This window comes from Motacilla alba, chromosome 12 (genome assembly GCF_015832195.1).
Source record: "Motacilla alba alba isolate MOTALB_02 chromosome 12, Motacilla_alba_V1.0_pri, whole genome shotgun sequence".
Lineage (NCBI taxonomy): Eukaryota > Metazoa > Chordata > Aves > Passeriformes > Motacillidae > Motacilla > Motacilla alba.
The window spans coordinates 5166024-5190443 of NC_052027.1; the positions used below are offsets into that span (position 1 = coordinate 5166024).

Consider the following 24420-nt stretch of genomic DNA (forward strand, 5'->3'; position numbering starts at 1 on the left):
GCAGCTCCAGCCTGCTGATTGCCAAGCCTGGACCCAGCTGACCATCCTGATCCATCTGAATTTTCACCCAGTTGTGGCCAGAAGCACTAGGTGATCATGACAGTTGTCTTTAAGGCTTTTACAGCAGGCATGATGATAGAAAAGACATGGGTGAGCAGCCATTAGTGATTCCCTTTCCTGTTAAGACCTCCTGGGTGCAGACAGAAAGGAGACTTACTCTGGTGGTCTTGATTTTATTGCCAGTTGCACACATCCATCCAGAATTATCAGGCAACGTCTTACATTCCTCTCCTTCTAGGCAGGGCTCCATCTCACACCACCATTTCCCAATCACTATAGAAGCTAAAAGAGAAAAGACAATGTTCACAACCATGTTACAATGACCAAATCTAATTAAATAATATCTCAAGGGTCTAACACTGCAGATAAAAGGCAGAGCGTCCCTTCAACTGGAGTTTAGCTGTAAGGATTTCATATTTAATTACTTGTTTGGCATCCTATATTGCCTAAGACAGTGCACTGCTTGCCACAGCCTCCTCACATAGGAGATCTTGTCTGCTCCTGTGCTGTGGCTGCAGGGAATGCTGTGATGGCAGCAATTCTGCTGCAGACCAAAGGACCATCCATCCTCACAGCCCCTCTCCCTGAGTGCCCATCTGATTTTCACAGACATGCACAAGAACAAGGCAGGTCTGAAGAGACTGTCCTCAGAATTCTCCAGGTGTTCAGGACTTCTGGTTCAGTGTACTCCACATAAAACTAGGTTTGCTTTTTGCTTTGCTTTCAGGACCTACAGCTGGATTTTTTTTTTTTTTTTACCACAAATCTGTCCAGAATTATTTAAACCCATGGAGACTTTTGGCTTTCCCAATTTGCCATCACAGGGAGCACCACAACTAGGAACAGAGGGCAAGGTAACCCTGCAGCAGAAGCTCTTTGTTGAAACACAATTATAAATTTTATAGAAACCATATTATCTCTAAAAGTAACTTTTAATTTCCAAATATTTAACATTGTAAATAATGACAATGTTTGGACTCAGTTGTTTGAATTTAATTGGCACATATGTTTACAACCTTGAATGGACCTTAATGAAGTTTCTTGCCTGGGAATTGGTATCTGACTATATCCTTAGCTGTATCTTAATGACATTTTTTGTCTGGGGATTTTGATAAACTTTAGCTAACCTTGCAAGTGTGACGAGTTGGCTCATGAGTGGCTCTTTCTGTGGCTTGCTTTCTCTGGCAAGAATTAATTTCACGGTTGCACTCAGGAAGCCTGTCAAAGCTTTCTGCCCAGTCACTCAAAGAGAGATGCTTAACCCATTCATATCATCCCTCATGGCTGCTTCAAGCCCCTAAAATACCTTTGAAGCAGCTACCTTATACATATATATATATATTAATATATGTACACACCAGCTGACTGCCATTCAGCTCTGGAAAATGCCCTGTTGTGCATGCATTGATTTAAAGACATTACAGAGCTTATAATTAAATTCTTGAATATAAAACTGAATAGTTCAGTTTGAGGGGCCCTACAATGATCATATAGCTCTCAGTGTTGTCTTTCCTGGTTCTGCCCACAGCTTATATCTGATTTTTATCATATAATGTATCATTTCTCCATATATACAAGACACAAAAAAAAGCCCTTTATACCTGTGCTGGCAAGGCAGTTTAATGATGCTCTTCACACACCTTTTTCAGAAGGGTAGCATTAATGCTGCTAACAGCACAGAAAAGAATTCCTCTCTTTGCTATGCATGAAAAGGCAAAAGGGCTGAATCTGTGCTCTACTAATAGACTGTGCAGTGGGCAAACTGAAAAACCATATCCTGCTAAATACTGGCCTTGACAGCAATCATCAGAGCAGAGCATCCTCAGGATGTGTGAGAAGAATCCTGTGACATGGAATCAAAAGTGGTGATCATGATTATTTACTAGGAGCAATGCTGCAGAATTAAATAACCACAGAGAAGGATCCTACAGTGTAAGGTACTAAACCCCACACACCTGAACACCCTGGCCTGGAGAGTTTACCACGTAAAACAGAGATTTGAAGTGAATACAGACTGAGAGGAAGCATGGAGAAGCAATACTGCTCGTAGCAATTTCAATCATCTCACTACTTTTTAATGTTGTTAAATACAGCCCAAGTATTCAGATCTTGACCTTCAAGAATAATCAAATGCAAAGTCAGTGCTGAACTTTAATGGCAACTGGCTCATGTGGTGGTGTATTGGTTTTAGTGTATACATACATGTTATTATTGATTTATGATCACAGTGCAATTCCACCCAAACGCCCATCAGTGGGCATCCTCACCTGGACTGAAGACTAGGCTCCTTTTATAATGGGGGAAACAAATGGGGGAAATTTGCAGATGAAAAGCTCCTCTTTGTCTCTAATATGTAAGCAGGCAAAATCCTTTTTAAGTCTGAAGCACTACAAAGCTCACTGTGCTCTAGTCCTCAGCCCCACACCACGGCAGGGGCATCCAAAACCCAAAGAAAATAACTTTCTTTGAATCTTGTGTTTACAGGTTTTCTCTTCTATTAAGAGCCTTTTAATCTTTAGGACCAGTTGTCTTTCTTGGGTACTGCTGATCCTTTGAGTTCTACTTGATTTCAAAGTTTTACACCTCCAGCTCTGTTCAAAGAGGGAGGAAAACACTTTGAAATGAATCACAATTTGCAGCATTTGAGACTGGGCCCACCCGTAGGAGGAGGGGAGAAACCTTCCTCAGGGAAAGGATTCAGCTTCTCTATGTTTAGGTTATGTCACTTTGAGATGAGCTGAAGCAGTTGGGTCAAATTGCTCAAATTAAGATGCTCCCCCTCAGGGTGGTTTTTATTCAAGAACTCCCAGATACCGAGGAACCAGAGCTTCTCAGTGACCCAAACCACTCATCCTGGGTGGGAATTAGGGATCCCTGTTAATCACCAGGCAGCACAGGCTGTGAGTGCTCCCATCATGCTGCATTAGACACGTGGAGCATTCTGGAGTGCTTCTCATTGTGTTCTTCTCTCTGTCTGGGGAACACACAAAGCACAGGAGTTTCTCCATGCAAGGCTGAATGAGACAGATCCCTGTGCCATGGGGAAAGGAAAAGGATGTGGAACAGAAGAGTTTTGACTATTCCTGCTCTGCTTATGTTTTGTTTCAGTGGTTTTTTTTTCCCCCCCATGACCTTCTAGATTAAAAAACTGATGGTTTATATCTGAACTATTTTCAAGAAAATGTCTCTTTTATAAGACTATTTAATTCTTAGCATATCACCAATGGAACTGGGGAAAAAAAGCAACTTCAGGAAATTCTTGAGGTTTCTTTTTCAGCCTAAATCATGCTTTTCTAAAATCTTTGTTTGCAAAGCCATGGAATAATTTTTGATCAAAATATTTAACTTTTGATGTATTTAGTCTGCATGGACTAACACACACAAAAAGAATTTGGTTGAAATAGCATTTGCAAATAATGGGCTCCAAACAAACTACAAATAAGAAATCTGAAGATCAGATAGAATACAGGGAAAAAGCAATAGAATAGCTTATATTTTCTTATTTTAAAATGTATTTGGCCCCAAACATAATGCCCAAAGCTTTAGGGAGCCCAAAGCTGCAGGGAACTGCCAGTTTAGCTTGGATTCAGAGGGATTCAGCCTTCAAAGTTCACAAGAACCTTTGGAGGTTGCACAAGGGTAGTGACCGTGCTCTGATTTGCTCCTGTGCATCATCTGGAGCACAAAGTTTTGATGCATGAAGGCACCTGGCTGGGGAAAAGTTTTCCCCTTGAATTTCAGCATCAAAGTATTCTGTTAAGGGGCAGTAGAAATGCACTGAACACCTTCATATATCTACACCTAAAAGATCAAACCAACATGGAAACATTAATTGTTCAATCATCCTCCTCTTGAATCAAACAAAGTTTAGAAAAAACACACAATCCATTTGATTAAAGATGCCTGTTTAAACCCCTGAATTTATTATGTTTCACATTTCTCAGTCTTCAAGTTCTTGCATTAAACTGAAGCTACTCAGTTCCTCAAAGCTGTTTTGCAGGTGATTAACAGGACATGGACAGAGAAAATGTGCACACGCAGCCCAGACACTCACAGGCAATTGCTTCTGTCATTTTTGCTACTCCTGTCTGCAGAGAAAATGCAGATTCTTTTTGTTTTGTTTTGCAGATAAAATTCTCCTTAACTTTTCTGCATTTGTATTTAGGAAATTGCCTTAAGAATATGACAGAGTCTATACCACAAAAAGTATAAAGACATTATATTTAACAATGTAACAATAAGACCATCCTCACAGAGTAACAGATAACCTTAATTCATGTTTATGGAATACCTTGAAATATGAAAACAGAGCAAAGTATCATCATGCATTTTTCAACAGTTTAGAGGGATCATGCTATGTATTAAAATGTTCCAAGATTGCTTCTGCAGTTGCCATTATAAAGCCACAGCAGCTCTCTTTTTGCCTGTGGTAAAGTGGGCACGTTTTGTTTATATAGAAATAGAATACAAAGGAATGGAGATATTAGATTGTGGTTCCTCCTGGTCACAGGTATCGCGTTACTGCAAGGAATAAGAAGCTCATTTTCAAAGCCAGTGTGACACTCATTGCAGGATGGGAAAGTTTTCCCTCTAAGTACAGAGCATTCCGTTTTAATCTCGTTTCCACCAGCGAAGATTGATATAAATAAAATTTAAATAGAGAACACATTTCACAGATGTCAGAAGTGAAAAAGACTTTGTCAGCTTAATGAAAAGATATCAATTTTCTCCACTTTATTCAATATATTGTGAGTCATTTTCTAAATGGATTAGATTAAAGGAAAGTTCAAACTCCCTGTGAGAGATTCTTGCGCTGATGGAGATTTTGGCAATAGCAACAGCACAGAGGTGGGTAAAATATTTCAAGTAGTTTGTCTGTCTTTTTTTTTTTTTTTTTTTTTTTTAAGAAAGAATATAAACTAGAATAAGAAAAACTGTAACCCTGTGCTCACCTATTCCTAATACAACAAAATCCCAGAGAATTGAATGGGACATGCAGTTTCTCAGTTTATTGGGATGTCATGGGGAGCAGAATGAATTACAGGGGTGGGAACACACTTTTTGGGAGGATGAGAAAACTGGACTGAAAGAAAGTGTCATCTGAAGGGTTATGTATTTCATAAACACACTGAAATAGCAGCCACTCTGGGAGCTAGAGAAGAAATCTGGTAAGTTAAAGAATACAAATCCGAAACAAAAGATTTCAGGTTGAGTATTGCTATCTGGGAGAAATGCAGGATGTTTCCTACAGGGAGTCCAAACTATCAAATTCTCTGCTTTAATTCAATCTTACTCAATTTTAGAAGTATCAATCTAATGCTCCTGCAGTGCAATGCTTCACAGACTTTGATAACAGACCTCTCATAGCTCAGGGAAAATGGACATTTCTCCTGTTTAAAATACAAGCACAGTGCAATCATCTAGCAAGTGGTGTCTCACATCTCTAATTGCCTCAAATTCAGTTTTGCTGAGTTAATTTAATATTTTTAATTGTAGTAAACATTAAAAAGACATCAGCATCCTAAACTTTTTTTCCCTGAATATTTTGATCTTTGTGATACTCTCCAGGCTTTTAAAAAATGTTCTATTAATTCACTGATACAATTGAAAGAATTGAAGATTTTAAATTTTTTGCCATTCAGAATTCCTGATTCTCCATTGCAAAATATTCAGCAGCTAGAGTAAGATATTTTTAAGAGTGTATTACATGTCTGAACAATGCTGTGGACTGCACCATTAAACATGAAAGGGCAGATTAGATTCTGCAAAGAATCCATGAACAATTTCCTTTTAAGATCTGCATAAACCAGCAAATAAGGGTGGTAATTTGACTAGCATGGGAAGACTCACTGGAGAAAAACTACTTACACTGCCATCTCCTAGCAGCCAACATACTGCTATTAAATTAGGAAATTAGTAAATTAGGAAAAATGACATAAACACATTGTGTGCTTCCCTTGTAGTAACGTGACCAGTAGAGGTGGTGGTGGCTAATGGCCTGAGGAGCAGAACCTCCCAAGGTTTGTTTAATCCCAGCTTTCCTTCTCACTTTCTCTCTTACTATAGGTGAACCATCTCCTTGCTATACCAGTTTGCCATTTGCAATTTTATTTACTTAGAGGATGAGTTCTTCTTGCTGTGTTTCCTTGTCTGTTGCCCTCTGTCTCTTTTGCCCTGCTGAACTTTAACACTGAATTGCAGAGTTTGGAAGTGACATTTTTTTCTCCAATTGTATAACTTGAAGAATGGGTTTCTCAGGTACTATGAAAATAAATTATAACATTAAAATGATGTGAAGTGCTGCCAGAAAGTCCTTAAGCACATCCCTGCCTTTGAGCTGAATGGAGATGGTCTGTTAAGGAGCAGATTTCACATTAAAAAAAACCTTAGATTTTGTCAAGGAAATTCTTGCCCTCAGTGCTGTTCAGATTGGGAGTGTCAACTGCTGCAGCTTTGTTATTTTTCCATGTCCTTTTCTTTGCAACTCTGGAAACAACTGCTGCTTAGACGTGTGGCTGAGGGGCTCCCACAGCTGAAGTGGAACCTAGATTCCTCATGGGCATCACCTTCGTGGTGAGTGAATGTGCATCCTCACCTCCTTGAGTCCATTGGCAGCGACAGCACCCAGGTCCTCCGGGCACCTCTAAAGTGTGCCCAGAGGTAAAACACTCTGATTTGTTAGCTAGGCACACACATAGAGCACCCAGAGTTTAAGAACTGTAGAATTTGCATAACCATTTGCTGAGTTGGGAAGGTCTCAGCAGCAATAACAAGGAAAAGAAATCAAAATGTTTCTCAGCTGCTCACAATTCAACTTCTGAGATCTTTTCAAAGTCTAGGATTTTAGGAAATATAAAAATGAAGCCAGCAAAAAGATGTCAGGCTGGGGGGCCTCTTGTGGCACTCCTACAGGAGATGCCAGCAGGTCCCAGGGCAGTTGTGCTGGCAGCTGGCTCTCAACCCTGTTCTCATTTGATAATCCTGTACTCCAAAAGTGTGGTAGGATTTTTTAAGCTGTAATTATTCCACATTCCACTGAACTCAGACATGACTAAAGCTTGACACTTTTTCTCTGAAAGTCATGGATCACAGTTGATATTCTAACAGGAGCCTCAGCACATTATCTATCAGGAAGCTTGACTTCTGCAAAGGAAAGGCAGAGAAAGCTTCAACAAAACAGATTTTTGCAGATATCTGTGGCAGAGAGAAAGGACATGAAATGATAAAATAAATCATGTATAATAAACTTGTCTCCCCAAAAGTGCATAGTGTATTCTATGACCTTCCAGAGTGCTAGAACACAGTCCTGTGGTTTTTTCTTGGAATTTCATGAATTCTTGCACAGCAACATATATCCAAGGCAAGCATCAAGCTGCCAACTTTGTTTATTGCTTTACTTGGGTGAGTTTTTTGGTGGCTGACATAAGCTCTCTGCAAAGGGAGTGGGGCATTTGAGAGCAACCTGCTGGCACTAATGAGTGCTAATGAGGCTGATGAGAGCACGAAATCCAACATTCAGGGAGCTGATGGGAATGCAGGTGACTGAGGACCCCCACCCAAACTACCTTTTATAGCTTAGGGACACCCATTGCTATTTATTACTAAAGTTTGGAGCTGAATCTACTCTTCCCTACAGAACAAGACTGACTGCAGGCTGCTAAAGTATTTGTGCAATGAAGCAATGTTATTTATACCCTCTTTGAATGGCTCCAGATAACCCAGTGAGAGTTTAATCTTATTGTTATATTATTTAATGAAATGCCAATGAAATGCAACATATTTATACATATTTTGAGAGACAGTAGGAAACTACCTATAAATATTCACAGATATGTTTCAGCCCAGAGTTGAGGACTGGTGCGCCATCAAAGAATTATATCTCCATGCAATGGTAATTTTTCAGGAATAACAATTCATTAATAAAGTAAATGAATGAGTTGAAATGCAGAGAGAGAAGTGCCAGGCTGTGAGATGAAGATTAGGGTGGTACACACAGGTTTGTGGGTGCCCTTGCAGTGCTATTCCTCCAGTGGCTGCTGGGATCCTAAGTCTCACACACACACACATACACACACACACAAACATATGTATATGTATATGTATATGTATATGTATACCAACAATCTGTGTTTAGCGTGTGATCCGACAGTTACTGGAGAAGCAGGGGGAAAAAAAACCCTCAGTTTTTGCAGAACTCAGACCAAATCTGGTGTCTGTAAATGCTGCCATTTGCTCAAACATGAGCTCCTGTGCTGCTGGTGCTGGGTTTGGAGATGTGGAAGGGAAAAGCTGTGAAATGGGCTCGGGAGGGTGAAAGTCTATTGTGAAATTTTGACTGAACGAGGTGCCAGAATCACAGGCTGGCAGCAAAGCACTCTATGAAAGAACACTGGAAATGAATAAATTATATAACTGCAATGCATTTATAAGGCATAACAAAGCATGCATAATATATTGGAGGGTTATCAGTTATGAAATTAAATTCTGGTGTACCACTTGGGTATAAATTGTGTTTTACCAAATACACATTACCAGAGAAACTCTTGTTAACAGAGTAGATTCCTGTAATACATAGAAAATTCCTCCATTGAATCTACAGAAATTAAAAGGGTAGAATGTGATTATGTGTCATTAGTCAATGAAAAACACCTTTTTTTTTAAAGTTTTTTTTTTTTTTTGTTCTGTTTTGTTTTGTTTTTTTGGTGTATGCTTTTCCAGTGAAAAATGGTTTTTGCTATGGCTTTCTTTTTGAAATGCAAGCTAATATAGTGTCCCTCTCTTCCAATGTGAAAAATACTAACTTCTCTGGGCTTTAAAGGCCAGGGTGCCCAGAGAAGCTGTGGCTGCCCCTGGATCCCTGTGAGTGCCCAAGGCCAGGCTGGATGGGGCTTGAAGCACCCTGGGACAATGGAAGGTGTCCCTGCTCATGGCAGGGGGTGAATGAGATGGGCTTTAAAGGTCCCCTCCAACCCAAACCATTCTATGATTTTATGATTCTAATATTTCTCCTAAAATCTGGATGTCAAGGAGTCTTTGGGAAAAGAAACTGCAAAGAGGTGCGAAGTACATGAAGCCATCTGCTATTTTCCCCTTAAAAAGGCTGGAAAGAGGGTAATAATCAGACCTGGAAGATTCCTGGAGCAGGGAAGGGTGGGAGCAGCCCTTTGCTGGTGTCTGTACCCACCAGGTATTGCAGTCCAGTGACAGAAATTTGTTTATTCTGATCTCCACCAACCCAAGCCCACCCTGCACGGGGTCAGGTGCCCTGTGCCCTCATTGCAGGGATGATTCCACGTGAAAGGAAAACCACGGGAGGTTTCATTGTTCTAGTGATGGTACTCTGAACTTGCACAGTGGTACCGAAAGGCAGAGCCTGCAAAATTCCTGAGGAGGTAACTTGCAATTATCTCTGCTGGGAAAAGACAATAATGTCCAAACTCTCTTCCATGAAGTGGGAATTGCTGTGGTATAAATAACACTCCTTTAAAGCACTCCTATCTCCACAGTCCAGAAGAGCACACTTTAAAATCTGTGTGGAGGAAGTTGTTTCCAAAGGTCAAGTTAAATGAGCCAACTGGAACTACACAAGGTAATTACTGATTTATTAAAGGTGTTGTATTCATTCAGCTATCTTTGTTCTGTGATGTAAGACAAGACTAATTTTGTTTCAGAGATTAAAGGAACATTTGTTTTTTGTAAACAAATCCCTAGCTGCTATTACAAATTACATCATGCATAATCTTGACATGATAGATTGGGAGATATTTCAGTGCAACAATGCCAGTGCAATTGGAACAAGAACTGCAAGACTGAACAAAAATTGATGAATTGAGCACACAATATTTTGTATTTCATATCATAGCTTAATTACTGCTTCAATATGCATGGAATAAGAGAAGTAACTCAATTATGAAAGCTTATCAGCAAGACTTACAAACAGTGAAATTCAAGTGTGGATATTAAACTGACCTTAACTGACAAGCTTTCCTTTTAAATTATGTTTTCCTTCAGTGCTCATAATGCTTATTTACTCTGAGACCTTTTACAGAGCTGAGAAATCTTTAAATGGGCACTTGAAGTTTCATGGCCATGCTGCTATTGGCACAGCTCATGTCTTTTTGCCTCCATTCAATTTAACTCTGAGTTGTATTATTTTAAAAGATCAAAACTCACTACCATTCACAGTGATATTTTTCCTCTTTTTTTTTTTTTACCCTGGAAGAGGCTCTGGATTTCACATCTTCTAGGTAACTCTTTGCTATTAATAATTTATACAATGACTTTACCCTGTTGTCCTTAGAGTGACTAATCCTGAATGGATACAAAGATCATTATTCCCATTGTAATGCACAAGATGTGCTCCTGAAAAAATCAGAAGGTGGAAGGAGCTGTGAGCCTTAGACTCCAGGTACTCCAGGAATCTCCTGCCCACTCTGCTCAGGTCATTCTCAGCCCTAAACTCTGTTCTCATCATTACAAAAGGGAGTTTGTTTTTCACAACCATCTGTCCTTGTTCTACTTGATCTCATTAATGCTCACACAAAATGAATGTGCGTGCAGCCTGAGCGTGCCCAGCGCAAGCTCTTCACAATTAGGAGCAGGAATTAGTGGAAAAGGTTTTGCAGAACGTGTTCAGCTCTACCAGTTGCAAAATGTATGCAAGCAGGAGCCCTGCAAAGACAAACAGCTAAACAAAGACACTGGGAATTGCTATAGTTACCAGAAAACCAAACAGAAAGCTTTAGATGAAATTTTATGATTGCATATATTTTTTTTTAATTTTTACAATACTCCCTTCCTCCATCATTTTAAAGCACTTTAAAACAGAACAAGGTTGAAATAGCTGGGTTTTCTTTCTAAATATTAATCTTCAAAAATACCTGATCAAATAGGAAAGATGATTGCCTAGCGAGCCCCCTAATTCTGGGCATTATGATGCAGTCCTTAGACTCTGTATTTCTGATTTTCTGCTTTAATAGTGATCACCAAAGACGAGAAGGTGAATGAACAAGAGACACAGGTCAGCAGAAAAGTCCTGGGAAAGCTGTGAAGACTGGCTGTGTGCAACTGATCTGAACTGTCATTGCTCAGAGGGCTGAGCCCATCTCTGCAAATGCTCTGATTTTATCAACCATCACCTCAGACAGTCTGAGCCCTTACAACACGAGCATCTCCTGCTCTGTCCTGCATGACCACAAACTGACTGTCCCAAACTGTCATGGGTTCCATGTGCCCACCTGGTGAGGCTCCTCAAACACAGCACAATTAAGAAAGAAGCACAGGGTGAAGGGGTTCATCACCAGACATCTCTTTCTATTTAATCAGTTTAATTATCCATTACCCAAATTCTGCAGAAGCACTTCTGTCCTGACTGGCACCTGCCATTTATAATGTGCAATGTCCTTGACAGGCAGACATGACCATGTGCACAGAGAATGGGACCCAAAAACTGGGAACGTTTTACCCACCAGCCCTGCAAAACTGAGAGCTCCAATAGGAAGCTTTCTTCCATCCAGGAAGTAATTCCCAGAAAAGTTTATCCAGAGAAGTTTCTGCTATTCTGCTGCTGCCATTTTGAATATAATTCTATTTTTTTCCATTTCATTTCATATAAGAAATCCCTTTGCACTGCTCAGGCTGATCTGGCACCGACTCTCAGGGTTGATATTCTTTCCAGCACCACTTACAGTATCTGACTTCTCGTTCGATCAATCGATCTGTGTGAGTGATTTCTCCTTTCACTTGCTTCTCTTGCCTCTCCTTAGCACCAATCCCTCCCTTTTTGTCAGTAATTCAGTCTCCACACCTGTGATCCCAAAGCTGAGGCTGGAAACTGATGGCTCCCCCACAAGACACTGAGCACAGCTAAAGGAATGGTCCCACACTTGATGGTCACATTTAGTACAAATGTTGTTATCTCACTGTGACCTTTACGTGCTGATTTTTATGGGTTTTGCTGCTACTTAGACAAATTTCTCCTGTCCCAGACCTTGTGATGACAGGCAGCTGAAAAGGCTTTCTCAGAAAAGGCAATCATCAGAGTTCTTTAATTTAGCTTTCAATGAAGGTAGAATATAATAATTTATTATGAGCGCTTTTTGCATGGGCTTCCTCAAATATTTATAAACTCATTTAAATAATTAATACAGGAGTTTTAATAAACTGTTTCTATTCACAAAAGGAATGTAATTTGCAGAAAGGACAGTTCAGGTGCTAGGAAACATGAACAGACCACATGAATTAAAAATAATGGTTTGCATCAAAAGTTTGTATGACCTTTTTACAAGTTGTCTAAGGTTGCATTCCTGGGGTGAAAAAAATGCTTCTATTGATCTGGATAAGCTGTGCACTACACAGGATATTTTAGAGAGGGAAAAAGAACAACTTTCTATTAACTTGGGGATTGTCAAGATCCACGTTTATCCAAAGAAACAAAATATATTATGTTAACTATGTTAGCAAAAGTCTCCTTTTTTCCCCCTTTTTATTTCTTTTTTTTTAAATTGCTGCTACACACTATTTTCAGGAAAGAGAAACAAGGTTTTTATCCATTGGAACATGTTTGCATTTATCACTACAGCAGGCCATTATTTAATCAAGCATAAGGTATCTAAACCAGCTTGTGATCATCCTAATACAGATAATAACAATAAAATCCTATTAACAAAAGCAATTACTTCACAGGAATGCAGCCAGTTACAGCTTTCCCAGCCTGCCTGGGCATCCCTGATTTCCTCTCTCCACCTCTGGAGCTGAGCTGAGCACACAGCTCTTGTAGGATGTCAGATTCCACTCACTGAGTGTTGAAGGGCAGAAAGTCTCTCTCCATCTGTTTTCTCCCTAGATCCTGTTCCATCGGGATGTGGGTGTTTAGCTTGTGCTGAGGTGAAGAGTGCCTGAGCTGAGCAGGGATCCTGGCATGGCAGGGCTGTAAGGCTGCAGGGGAAAACTTCCCTGCCTTCTCTTCCTGAGAAACCAGCCTGGACCTGATGCTTGACTTCTGCCCTACAACCTTACAGCACCACAAAAAAAAAAAGAAAAAAAAAGAAAAAAAAAAAAAAAGGATGATTGCATTCCATCCTTTAGCTGATAAGTAATTGCTGATGCTGGCCCAAGGCAGGTCTCTCAATACATGTGTGGGGTGTGCCTTTCATCCTGGTATCATTTATCCTCTTCAAGGTCACCTTTAGACTTTGCATGCAGCGCCCGAGTGCAAGGGGCTGGACACAGCTCTTTGTGAAGCAGCTCCACGAGCTCCTCCTGTTCTGGCTCTCCCTTATTCCCTTCTTCCTTTCAGATACCAACTGCTTTTACTGCTCCAGGCAGCACCAACTGAGAGTCACAAACTTTTCACACAGAAATAGGAGGAGGAAAGGAGGCAGACTTTTCCCCTCACCTCATCTCTGCAAGCACTAAAACCCCCCCACACCACCACATTTAGAAAGGCAATCACAGCTATTTCAAATACCAAACAAGCTTATCTTGTAACTTCTTCTGCTACTTAAAACTCAGGGGTGCTATGCTCTGCAAACACCTCCTCTTTGCATAAAGCACCAGCAATCTCCAGTTCCAAGCCTGGAGAGAGCACTGGCAACTAAACCAAGGCAGATAGCAGGGAAGGAGAGAAGTATGCAAATTTCACTGGGCACACTGTAATTACTAATTCATAGCAGAACTGATCACAGTATTTCACGCTTATCCCATGTAATTCAGTCACAGCAGTATTCATTTTACTATTAATTTTAATAGGATAATTACCTTTATAAAGAAGAAAGAAACTACTGTTGGAGGGTCAGATCCTCAGGTGGGGAAGATATGGTGATTTATGCTAGCTTGATGAATTTTGTAATCTTCCTTTTCCCTTCCTTTGAAAGGAATTCAGTAATTGACTAGTTGCCAGACTTACCGAGATAATCTATGCTAAATGAAGTAAAATAAGAAGAAATGGGGAAGCAGAGGTGCAAACACTTAATGGTAAAATTTACATACCTGCATTTGAATGTTTATGCATGTGCCTGCCTGGCAGACACACACACACACGGGCTCAAACAGCCAGTTCCCAGTTCATTCCCTAAACAGCCAGTTCCCAGTTCAATCCCATTCTGTCTGGCAGCAGAAACAGTTCCCATAGTGACACACAGTGCTGAATTTATAATACTTTGTGTCCAGATTCTGCTCTGCAAAATGGCAAAGAGGCTGGGATTCCAAGAACATCCTGTTTGAATATTAGCAACCAGAAGGGTTTAGAGTATGAGCTGTATTAAAAACCTACAAAATAAGGAGCAGGCAGCTATATTATTATTATCTCAAGAACTGAGAGAGATATGCAAATCACTTAAAATTTTGCTCTTGGTCACCAGAAAGTTTTGATAGGAATGCTTCATAACCTGCAGCTGCCATAGTTAATGTATTTTTGAGAGTAAGCTTAGACCTCACCCCCCTGCCACCTGCTGCCCTCACAGAGATTCTCTCTTTCCTCCTGGTTTTCTTGACGTTTTTGTTTCCTTGTCCTTTTTCTTCGTTCTCCTGGCTCATAGGAGCAGACCTGCCTTTAGTCTGGAATGCTGTGTCAGAGAGGAGGCAGAAGAAGTTAGAACTTGCCACCAGGAGCTGCTGGGCAGCTTCTGCATCTGCCTCTGGCCATTAAGCATCTTCAGGTGCTGTAATTTAGATACTTCAAGGTGCTGCATTATATTTTAATGAATTGCTTTGTGAATTAATACTGAGATTAATTGAATTTATGGCTCCATCCTGGAGAATGTGTCCTCTTGTTGTGATTAAGATAATGCATTGCTTGAAACAGAAGTTAAAATACATGTCAATTTTGGCAGTCAGCAGTGCTATCATTAAGTTTTTTACTTCCAAAAAAAAAAAAAAAAAGAATTTCAAGATAATTGTTTCCTTTCTCTCTGCTAGGATTTTAAATTCGAGTATTTTATTTCAGAGTTCTGTTTAAATTGAAACTACTGCAGCATTATATGCAAAGAGAAACCAATCTCAGAGGGGGAAAAAAAGAAGAACCAAATATAGATTAAAAAGCTGCCTCTCCAAAGGTTTTGAAATATGAGAAGCCTGGCTCTGCATGTAAGATTAATGACAGCTACGTGTGTGATGAATAGTTCAGCTCAAATCAGGGAAAGTTTTGCCCTAAGTATCTGCTGTTCCAAATGCTGAAACCCTGATATCACCCAGCCCTGCAGCAGGAGCACTCTGCATCCCAACTGTCCTGCTCTGCACAGACAAGTGAACAACAGAGAGAAATAATACCTATGCTTGTAGTCAACTCACATCACTTCATCACAAAAACATAATTTCTCTCCCTGGATATCTCTTTTTCATTATTTTTACACGTGGTAATACATCAGCTTTGTTGGCTTATTAAGAAAGGCAGATACGGCAGCGGTGGCAGAGGCTTTGCTCACATCGTGGCTCATGAATGGAGCTATTCTTGTGCTTTAAATTGTCACTATTTTCCTAAAGAATAGACAAAATGAATATTCAGTCACTGTGCATTCAGGGCTTCAATTTGTGGCCAGGGAGCATTCAAGGCTTCAGTTCTGTGTTGGGAGCTCATGGGGAGATCTTCCAGCTCTGCCTCGCAGGAACAGGAGCCCAGGCCAGGGAAATGCAGAGGAGCTTCTGCAAGGAAGAGTCTTTAGTGGCTGATGTGCTTCAAAATTTTGTATTTTAATATAAATGAATAATTCAAACAATATCAGATTTTTTTTCTATTAAAAAGCAGGTGGAAATAGTCAAATTAGGATAGCTTTTGGCCTCCAAAGGCTTCTGTAGTAATGGGGAGGCTCATGCTGCAACCAAGCTGGTGTCTCATCACACCAGAGCAGCTTCCTGTGCCTTTTCAACACTTCTCCTGCAAGGATCTCAAAGCACTTTTCAGGCCCTACCTTAACATTGTAAAATCCTGCCAAGGTGGAAGGGAAAGCATATTCTTGTCCTCGGATCACTGTGGATTGCACAAGCTGCTCTGCAGGACATGGGGGAAAAGGGTAAAATTATCCCTGATACTTCAGTGAAAATGCTGGGTTGTATTTGTGTTCTCTGGCAGAGAGAGAAGCAGAGGCAATCCTTCCCACTTTCTGTGGGAATAGAAAGGAGCTCATGAGTTCCTGAAGAATGGACATAAAGTTTTATCTTATTAAGAATAATACTAAAAAAAGAATCTGAGCCCAGAGAAATCTCTTCATGTACACATGTACATTTCTTCTTAGTGTTTGGGAGGAAATTCTTCAAAAGCTAACAAGTTACGTAAATTTATATTTCACACTCATTGTATTTGGTCCTAATTTCAAATGGAATAAATATGAGAAAATGAATTATATAGCTAGTGCTTTTTTGGTTTAAATTGTAATTTTTTTTAATTTAGAAAACCACTGAGGGCAAGTTGTTTAGGTGCCCAAACACAGAATTTTGGTAACTCACTGGAAGCCCTCAGGCTTAGAAGCTGAGTTCTAGAATACCATTTTGCACTAAGGGAAGAGGGAGGAGCAGGCTGTTCAGCAGTGCAGCAGTGCAGCAGAGGTGTGTTTGTGTTCCTCAGCATCCTGCAGCACCCACCAAGGCATCACTCAGCATGATGCCAAATGGCTCCCCTTGATGCAGACCTGAAAAAACTGCACAGGATGGGAAAGAAAAACATCTAGACAAAGCTGTGAAATTGATTACACGCCAATATATATCTACATCTACATATCTAATTCTGTGTTTTCTTCTTTCCAAGGTGCTGAAAGAGATGGGCAACAGGGACACATCCTTACAGCATCCTCCCCTCATGCAGAGATGCTGTGAGATACCACAATGAAGCCAAATCCCAGCAGCATTTCAGCAAGAGCCTGCTAAACTCTGGTGAAGCAAAAGGGAGTCAGATCAGCACAAAGACAATAGAACTGCCTATTTAATATCCCTAAGGGGTTGCCTGGGACTGGTGTCTCAGCAGAGCACACTGAATTACATTTGTGTTCTGCAAAGGCACAGTAACAAATGGAACTATCAGAAAGGGCCATGGATGCCTCCTCTGTCATTTTGAGGAAAACTAGAACTGTAAGAAGTCAGCCACACTCTATGCAAAGGAGGGTCTAAATGTACTGGAATAAGATTGAAGAGTTGACATTTAAATTGCAAGGCTGACATTTTTATGCATTTTTACATGCATGCTCTCAGGGCTCTGTGGGTAGATGGAGGGTAGGAATGAGGAGGTGATGCCATCACCTCCTGATGATGGCTTGCAAAGGCAAAAAGAGAAATTGTTATTTATGGCAGTTCAGAACATATCTTTCTAAAATGCTTGTCATTCAGGACAAAGATGGGGAAAATTCCTTGTTTTGCTGAAACTCTTGGAAAATATGTGCAAATACATAGTAAGGTTTCACACATATTTCCAGTGATGTCATACAATGTCCTTTCCATTGTCAGCCTGTTGTACAGTTTTCCTGCAGCCATATTTAGTTCTGCTGGCCATGGGATAATGGCAAAGCTGCTTCCAGAAACTGAAGCTTCCCTTCAGCTCCCCTTCAGCAGAGTCTAAAGGTCTTACACCTGCCAGCACTGATGTTCTGAAAAACTCCAAAGTGCCACCAAAACACTCTTTAGACTGAATGACAAGACAGAGTTGAAAATAGCTTATGCTAGAGTCAATGCACTCAGATTGAACAGTTATGCAAAGAAAATATTATTGCCTGAAACTCCCAAAACTACCTTGCAAAACCTCTGAAGAGCTGCCTGGTTTTGGCAGGTTACTTTTTTTTTCTTTCTTTTGGGTTTTGGGGTATTGTTGTGTGGAGGTTTTGGATCATAACTAGAGTTACTGCCTGGTACAACTTCTTAGTACTACAAATAGAATGCACAAAAACCCCCTACTGTCCAAAATGTCTTGTCTGACTATTTCTCAGGAAAGCAAGTGGTGAGCAGTGGATAACTTTCTGGGGATAAAAACGGTGCAAATACACTTCTGGATTTAGGGATCAGTAGAAAACCTCACAGCTCCAATCCTGATCCTTTTACAAACACAGCAGAGAATAGAGAGAGCAGCAACAATTGCAGTGCCCATCCTAACCATGATGTGAATTGTATATTCCCACAGGCAGACTTCTACCAAGGCTCAGCTACAAAAACCTCCAGCACTTCTCAAAAAACAAAAACTCACTGCCCTGATTGAACTAGAAGGTGATGACTGCAAATATCCTTTACAAATGTGCATGACAAATAAGGGTAGAATTGAACATGAAATCCACCAGCATTTGATAACCCAGGACTTCTTCCCAACTAGAAATGCAATCTGTTCGCTTGCTAATTCTGATCCTGTCTTTTTCTATCTTCTTTGTTTTAGTGGTGAGTAGATCTGATTGAGAATTAGTTTGCTCCATTTAATCCTAATTCATGTGTATCTCTGAGATTTCCTACCTTGTCTGCCTGTCCTGCTGTGGGTACCTAAAATGCAATCATCTAAGGTTCACAAAGTTTTTGTGATGACAGCAATTCAGAGAAGGAGCTTCAACTGCACCAAACTATCCTTGCAATCAACCTCAACATAAATACTGTCTCATTATGCATCTCTCTTCTCCAGCAAGGCAGAGTTGTTCCTGTACATATTTCCATGGCTGTGGGCAGCAGCCTGTCCAGCCTACCATGTGTGTTAGCTTTCATCTGCACCAGTAGATCATGGAAGAAGAAACACAGATAATGTCTTAGTCTGGAAGCAATGCACGAGGGATCTCACAGACAGATTAATCTGGCGCCTCAAAGACAGCATAATTCATTTGGATGAAAAGGGGATTCTCCTCAGTGAGACAGAGAAAAATCTCCTTTTCTCTTTTTCTTGGCAGAAGAGTGAAACACGAGGAGAAGCTCTTCATGGGAAATGGGAATGCCATTATAGCTGCTGCCACCCTCCTGGCCAGGGACACTCAATTAGCCCCATGTCCAATTTCCTCTTTGGCCACTGCTTCCATGGGCACTTTGTGTTCAGTCTCCTAAATACACAACAGGCACAACATCACCTCTTCTGTCTCCTCCCAGTATGAAGGCCAGTGGTGTGATGGACATCAGTGGAACAGCCAAAACAGGAGAATTTCAGCCTCTCTGGGGAGCTGGGATGGCAAACCTTCCACAATTCCTGCTGGTCTGTAACACAGACAAACAAATCTTCCCTCTGCAAAGGTGAAGTCCAGGCCAGGGATGGTCACAGGACGTCACCACAGGTGGTACAGCTTCAGCACTGTCAAACTCTGCCCTCCAGCCTTCCCTTGGAAAATATATTATTGTAAGCACAGGTAATTTCTTGTAACTGTCAGGAGGCTTTATTTTTGCCTTCTCTGCTGTGATGAATTCCCTGTTAACCAGAATAATGTGACAAGGAATAATTGTCAAAGAGGTAAATTCATACTCAGCTCTTTTGATGATTTGGCAGTTTTTGAATTTGCACAGGTAGCAAGCAATGTTTTTTTTAATATATAGGACTCGAATAAAAACAAATGTGGTCCCAGTAAAATACCCATTGTACACATTTTATAATGGAAAGAGTTGTGGACAGATGTAGGTCAAGGTCTCAGAGCAAGGATCACTCACTGTCACTCTATTTTGAGGTGGGTAACCTGCCACTCCCTGAAGATACTTGGTTTCAGATCAAGTATAGGTCAACTCTCCTAGAAAACGAGACTTCTCTGTAGGTCTGTTCATTTGGTGCATCATTATGCTCCACTTCATAAAAGCTCAAGTAGACTCCTCTCAACTCTAACTGCTATTTCTGCTGTGAAGATGAGCAAAAGGAGCTATACTCATTTCTCATCAGGAACCCGAATCAACACTCCTGGAAAAGTCCCATTAGCTTGAATGTGAATTGCCTCATGCCAGTACAGAGTTATAAATATGGAGCAGCACCACTGGCACAGAACTGACACTGTTGTAAAATACTGAGGTGTGATTACCTTGGCCTGTTTTATTCTGAGTGCTGCTTCAGTAATACAGCTTCTGAGGCCCACCAAAATTTGCAGTAATTCCCTAATTTGAATCAGAGATCTATCCTCCATTCAATGGCTGTTTAATGTCCCTGTAATTCCACAGGGCAGTGACACTGGGCACGTGGCTTTGGCACGGGGCCACCTGCACCACGGTGTTCCCTTTGCAGCATTTCATTAGCAAAAGGCCAGGTAATGGAAAGAGTGCTCAAAGAGGTGTAAAAATAATAATAGCACTGAGGTATTGATTTATAAAGGACTGGGTTTAGATTACAGCAGGATAAGCAATACTGAAATTCAACAGCAAGTTAAAAAATGTATCAAAAATATTACTATAGAGGGAAATGTGAGACAGAGGGAGTAGCGAACTGAGGCTGGAGAGGAGAACAAAATGTGTCATCAGCACAAGGAGCCCAGCAAGAAAGTGCAACACTTCAGCTTGACACCAGCCCTTGGCAAAGGCAATTGTTTACATTGGTGTTTTTCAGGCAGGAAAATAAGAGAAATGAGCAGCTTGCCCAAACAAGCTGGGAAAAGAAGCAAGAAGAAAGCCAAGACCAAGGCTACAGTCTTCATTTCCTCTGGCTGCAGCACAGCATTTCCCTGGAAAAGGAAATTGTATTGAGAGGCACTGGCCTGAGAACCCTCCCCTGGAAACACTCAGGGTGTGCATGGCTGGGGACGGGAATAGAGACTGGAGAGATCCTCCAGGGAAACAAAGACCAAAGGGGCAGCTAAGCCAAAACACATCCTGTCACTAAATCCTGTTTCTTTCTTGGAGGGATGAAGATTAATCAAAACAGAACTAAAAGTGAGTCTTTGATAAAATGTTTAAGTGGCCACTCTTGAACTACAAATTATTTGCATCAACTAGAAGATGAAACATTAGTTTTCCATTATGCTGGAGGAAATAGCAGCTTGCTAAATAACTCTTTTAACTTTCCTCTGGCACCTATTGATTATATCCAATAGAAATTAAGAGTAGAAGGCAATTAAGTTCAAAATTTAATGGTGTTCTGCTCCTGTTAATTTACTGCCTGACCTGATCAATACATTACACTGGATAACAATCTATTCCACTGAGGCTTGGTTTCTCCAATGTCCCTTCCACTAAAATTACAGTAATGACAAACAACTAAATTTTCAGCAAATAACACTCAACCCCCCCACCCCCCGAAAAAACCCCAAAACCAACAAAAAACAAAAAACTCCCATAAAAATAATTAAAAATTGGATTATTCACTGTAGTGGTGAAAACAACAGCTTAAGACTAAATTGACTTTTACAGCACAGAGCTTGGACTTCATGAAAATATTAGATAAGCTACAACCTCAGCCAACAGAACCCTCTGGAAATTGAAATCTCAAGCAAGTTTTAAACACCTCACATACACAGCAGTACAAAAAACCCCCCCTTAATCTAGAAGGCAAAATTGAAGTGGGAAATTAAAGATCAATGGTAGTGAAAGCAACAATATTGTGCTGCTGTTGTTCTTTTTTCTACATAATAGTTTAGGTCTCCAGGTGAATACACACAGCACAGACTTTATGTATAACCAGCTCCATCAAAACCTACAAGCACAAAGTTAATTTGCATTAGGTTGCAGGTTTTTTTGGTCCTTTCTCCAAAACCTTGTAAGCACTTTTTAAATAACTGAACTGTTTCCTAAAGGAAACAAGGACGTGGTGACATTTCTCGCCTCCTGTTCTCAGAGGTGGCACGTGCTGGGTCCCTCAGTGTCACACAACCTTGGGTGGTCTTGGAGACCACAGAGATGCTCCTGCCATCCTGTCCTGCAGGCAGAGCCCTTGGGGTGGACAATCCAGGTGCAGATGGTGGCCAGCAGGCCAGCATTTCTCTCTCTGGAGCATTTCTCTGGAGAGGCTTCTCCTACCAGAGGATCCCCGTGGGACTGACTCTCCCATGTGTGTCTGAGTGCTCTCACTCTTGCCTGTACAACTGGCTGAATTGAATCACTTTTTTGGCAAAATTCAACGTGTCAGCATAAAGTCAAAACAAAATATGATGAGGTTTTCTGAAAATATCCTCTTTGCTGATCAGCTGCATCCCTACTGGCATTCAGTGTGTAGCCAGCACACCATTAATCACTATGAAACATTTTCATTTATTTTGACACCAAAGAGAAATTGGAAGGAAGGATATTTTTGGATGGGAATGAAAAGCAGGCTGTAGGAATATCTCCTTTTACCTTAGTGTTTCCCCAGACTTATTGTGAACCACGACCCTGTGGAACTGCTCCCCATGCTCTGTTCTTATCTCATCCTTCACAGGTACAGTAACACTGATCTGAACATTGCACATCTTTAATCTATTTATTGGACATTCTTTCAGGTTTCAAAAATAAGAAAACAAATCCAAATATTTGAGGTTATTTACTGCATCCAGTATTATCTATCCAGCAAGTCTGCTGACACTGGAGTGTGGCTTCTCTTCACTCCTGTCTTGCCACAGCCCAGTTTTTCTTCTCACTATGTGAAGCCTCTGCTCCTGCCCTTGCTGGATGCCTGCCTTGTTTTGCAGCATAAAATAGTAGATTGTATTTTTTTCCTAGATTTCAGAGTGCAAATATAGCCCTCTTGGTCTCTGCAAAACTCCTGGGAAGAACCTCTCAACATCTATGGTGTTGTTTTCTTAGTGAAAAACCCCAAACCAAAATAACACAGTAATAATTCCAGGCACCTGTCATTTTTAGCTGAAAAATTATATAGGAAGCAGCAGCATCTACATTCTTTGACATATTGTAGCATGCCATAAAGTGAGCAAATACAAGGGTAGACATAACCAAAAGATGTTGTACAAGCAGGACACTACACCAACATGGCTGATTTGTATTCCACAAGAAGATACATGGAGTAAGACCTAATATTTCAGGAGAAGCTGGCAGAGCAAGTGCATGATCCATACCCTGAGCACAGGGATACTGCAGTAAGCCTTGCCCATAATTCTGCCCAAAACCTGTGGACTCAGAAGAACCAGAAGGGCTCTGGCTGGCCCTCCTGCTGCTTCTGACCTGCCAGCACTGCTGATGTCCCTGGCTACACATTTCCTCTGGGTCCCTCACTACTAGACACTCATATTTGGGAAGGGAAAGTAAAAAACTGTAAGAATATCAGAATAAAAATGTAACAGAATTCGGCAAAATAACACAAATACTTCCCAAAATGGCACAGGTTCCCAGCAAGAGCACAGAGCTGCACTCACAGTGCTGGTGAAGATGCAGGTCATTAAGATGCAGGTGATCCTTACAGGGTTTCTCTACTAATGATGCTATATTGAAATTGAAAGAGCACATTTATCACTTTGCACTTTTAGAACATTTAGTAATAGAGACCAGTGCATTATATTTGCTTCTTATCTCATCCTATGCAAAGCAGAGCCCAGCAAATGCTTCACAGCTAGCAATTTATTTGATTTAGGACTGTATTTTGTGTCCATGAACAATCTGCTAGTTGAGTGTGGTGATTACACTTTGGTTATTTTGGAACTATTTGGTGGAAAAAAAAGTGAAACAGGGGACAGTTTGCTCTCTAGCTACTGCAGTAACATTTCAGTCATGCACCACTGAGAGTTTATTAGCTGGGTTGAAACCCTCCAGTCTAAACCAGCAAATTTATTCCTGGAACACTGCTTCCTCACAGGTCACCATCTGTATGGATTAGACCTGAGACCTGGAGGTTGTTTATAGAAATGAATTTATACGGCTGTTTCTATTACTTTAATAGTAATCCAATAATAAATTCTTCTAATCATATTTTTCTTTTAAAATGCCAGACTATTTTTCTTTGCAAACACAGACAGGAAAGGAAAAAAAACTGAAAAAACCCAACTAATTAAAGAATGTTAGATCAGCAGGACAAAGTCCCTTACAAGGTTTAATATATAAAAGTATTCACAGACAATTTTTTTTTTCTATATGGAATATGCTTTTTTAAACTATTTTTTTCCTATACAGAATATGCTTTTTTTTTAATAGTTAGCCTGCAATATTTTTGTCATTTCTGCCCCAGACTTCAACATTGAGTCAGAGCAGCATTTTCACACCGCCTCTACTGACCTTTATGGGGCTGGGCTTCCTTTCCCTCGGATGGCCAGGAAAAGCCACGCTCGGTGCAGGCTGCTCCTGGCAGGAGGGAAGGGCAGCCTGGCAATTCCCCCCGAGCTGCCCGGGCTCTGCCCGGCCAGAACAGCCCCAGGTGCCAAAGCAGCCCCGAGGAGCTGCTCCCAGCAGAGCAGGGCTGGGCTCAGTCAGTGCAGAGCAGTGGGAAGCTGCCAACACTAACTTCCTAAAGGTTAATACTTACAACTACATTTTGGCTGATATTTCCAAAGCTGCCCAGAGGGAATGGATACCCAGTGCCCATTAATTTTA

General features: G+C 40.8%; 1 protein-coding gene across 1 annotated transcript in view; it reads right to left on the bottom strand.

Annotated features, from left to right (window-relative positions):
- TAFA1 (TAFA chemokine like family member 1) overlaps window positions 1-24420 on the bottom strand; it is a 210946-nt gene that overhangs the window by 6419 nt on the left and 180107 nt on the right. The window contains exon 4 of the mRNA XM_038149035.1: window positions 218-342. Within this exon, the coding sequence (XP_038004963.1) occupies window positions 218-342 (125 nt within the window). The remainder of the gene's footprint in view (window positions 1-217; window positions 343-24420) is intronic.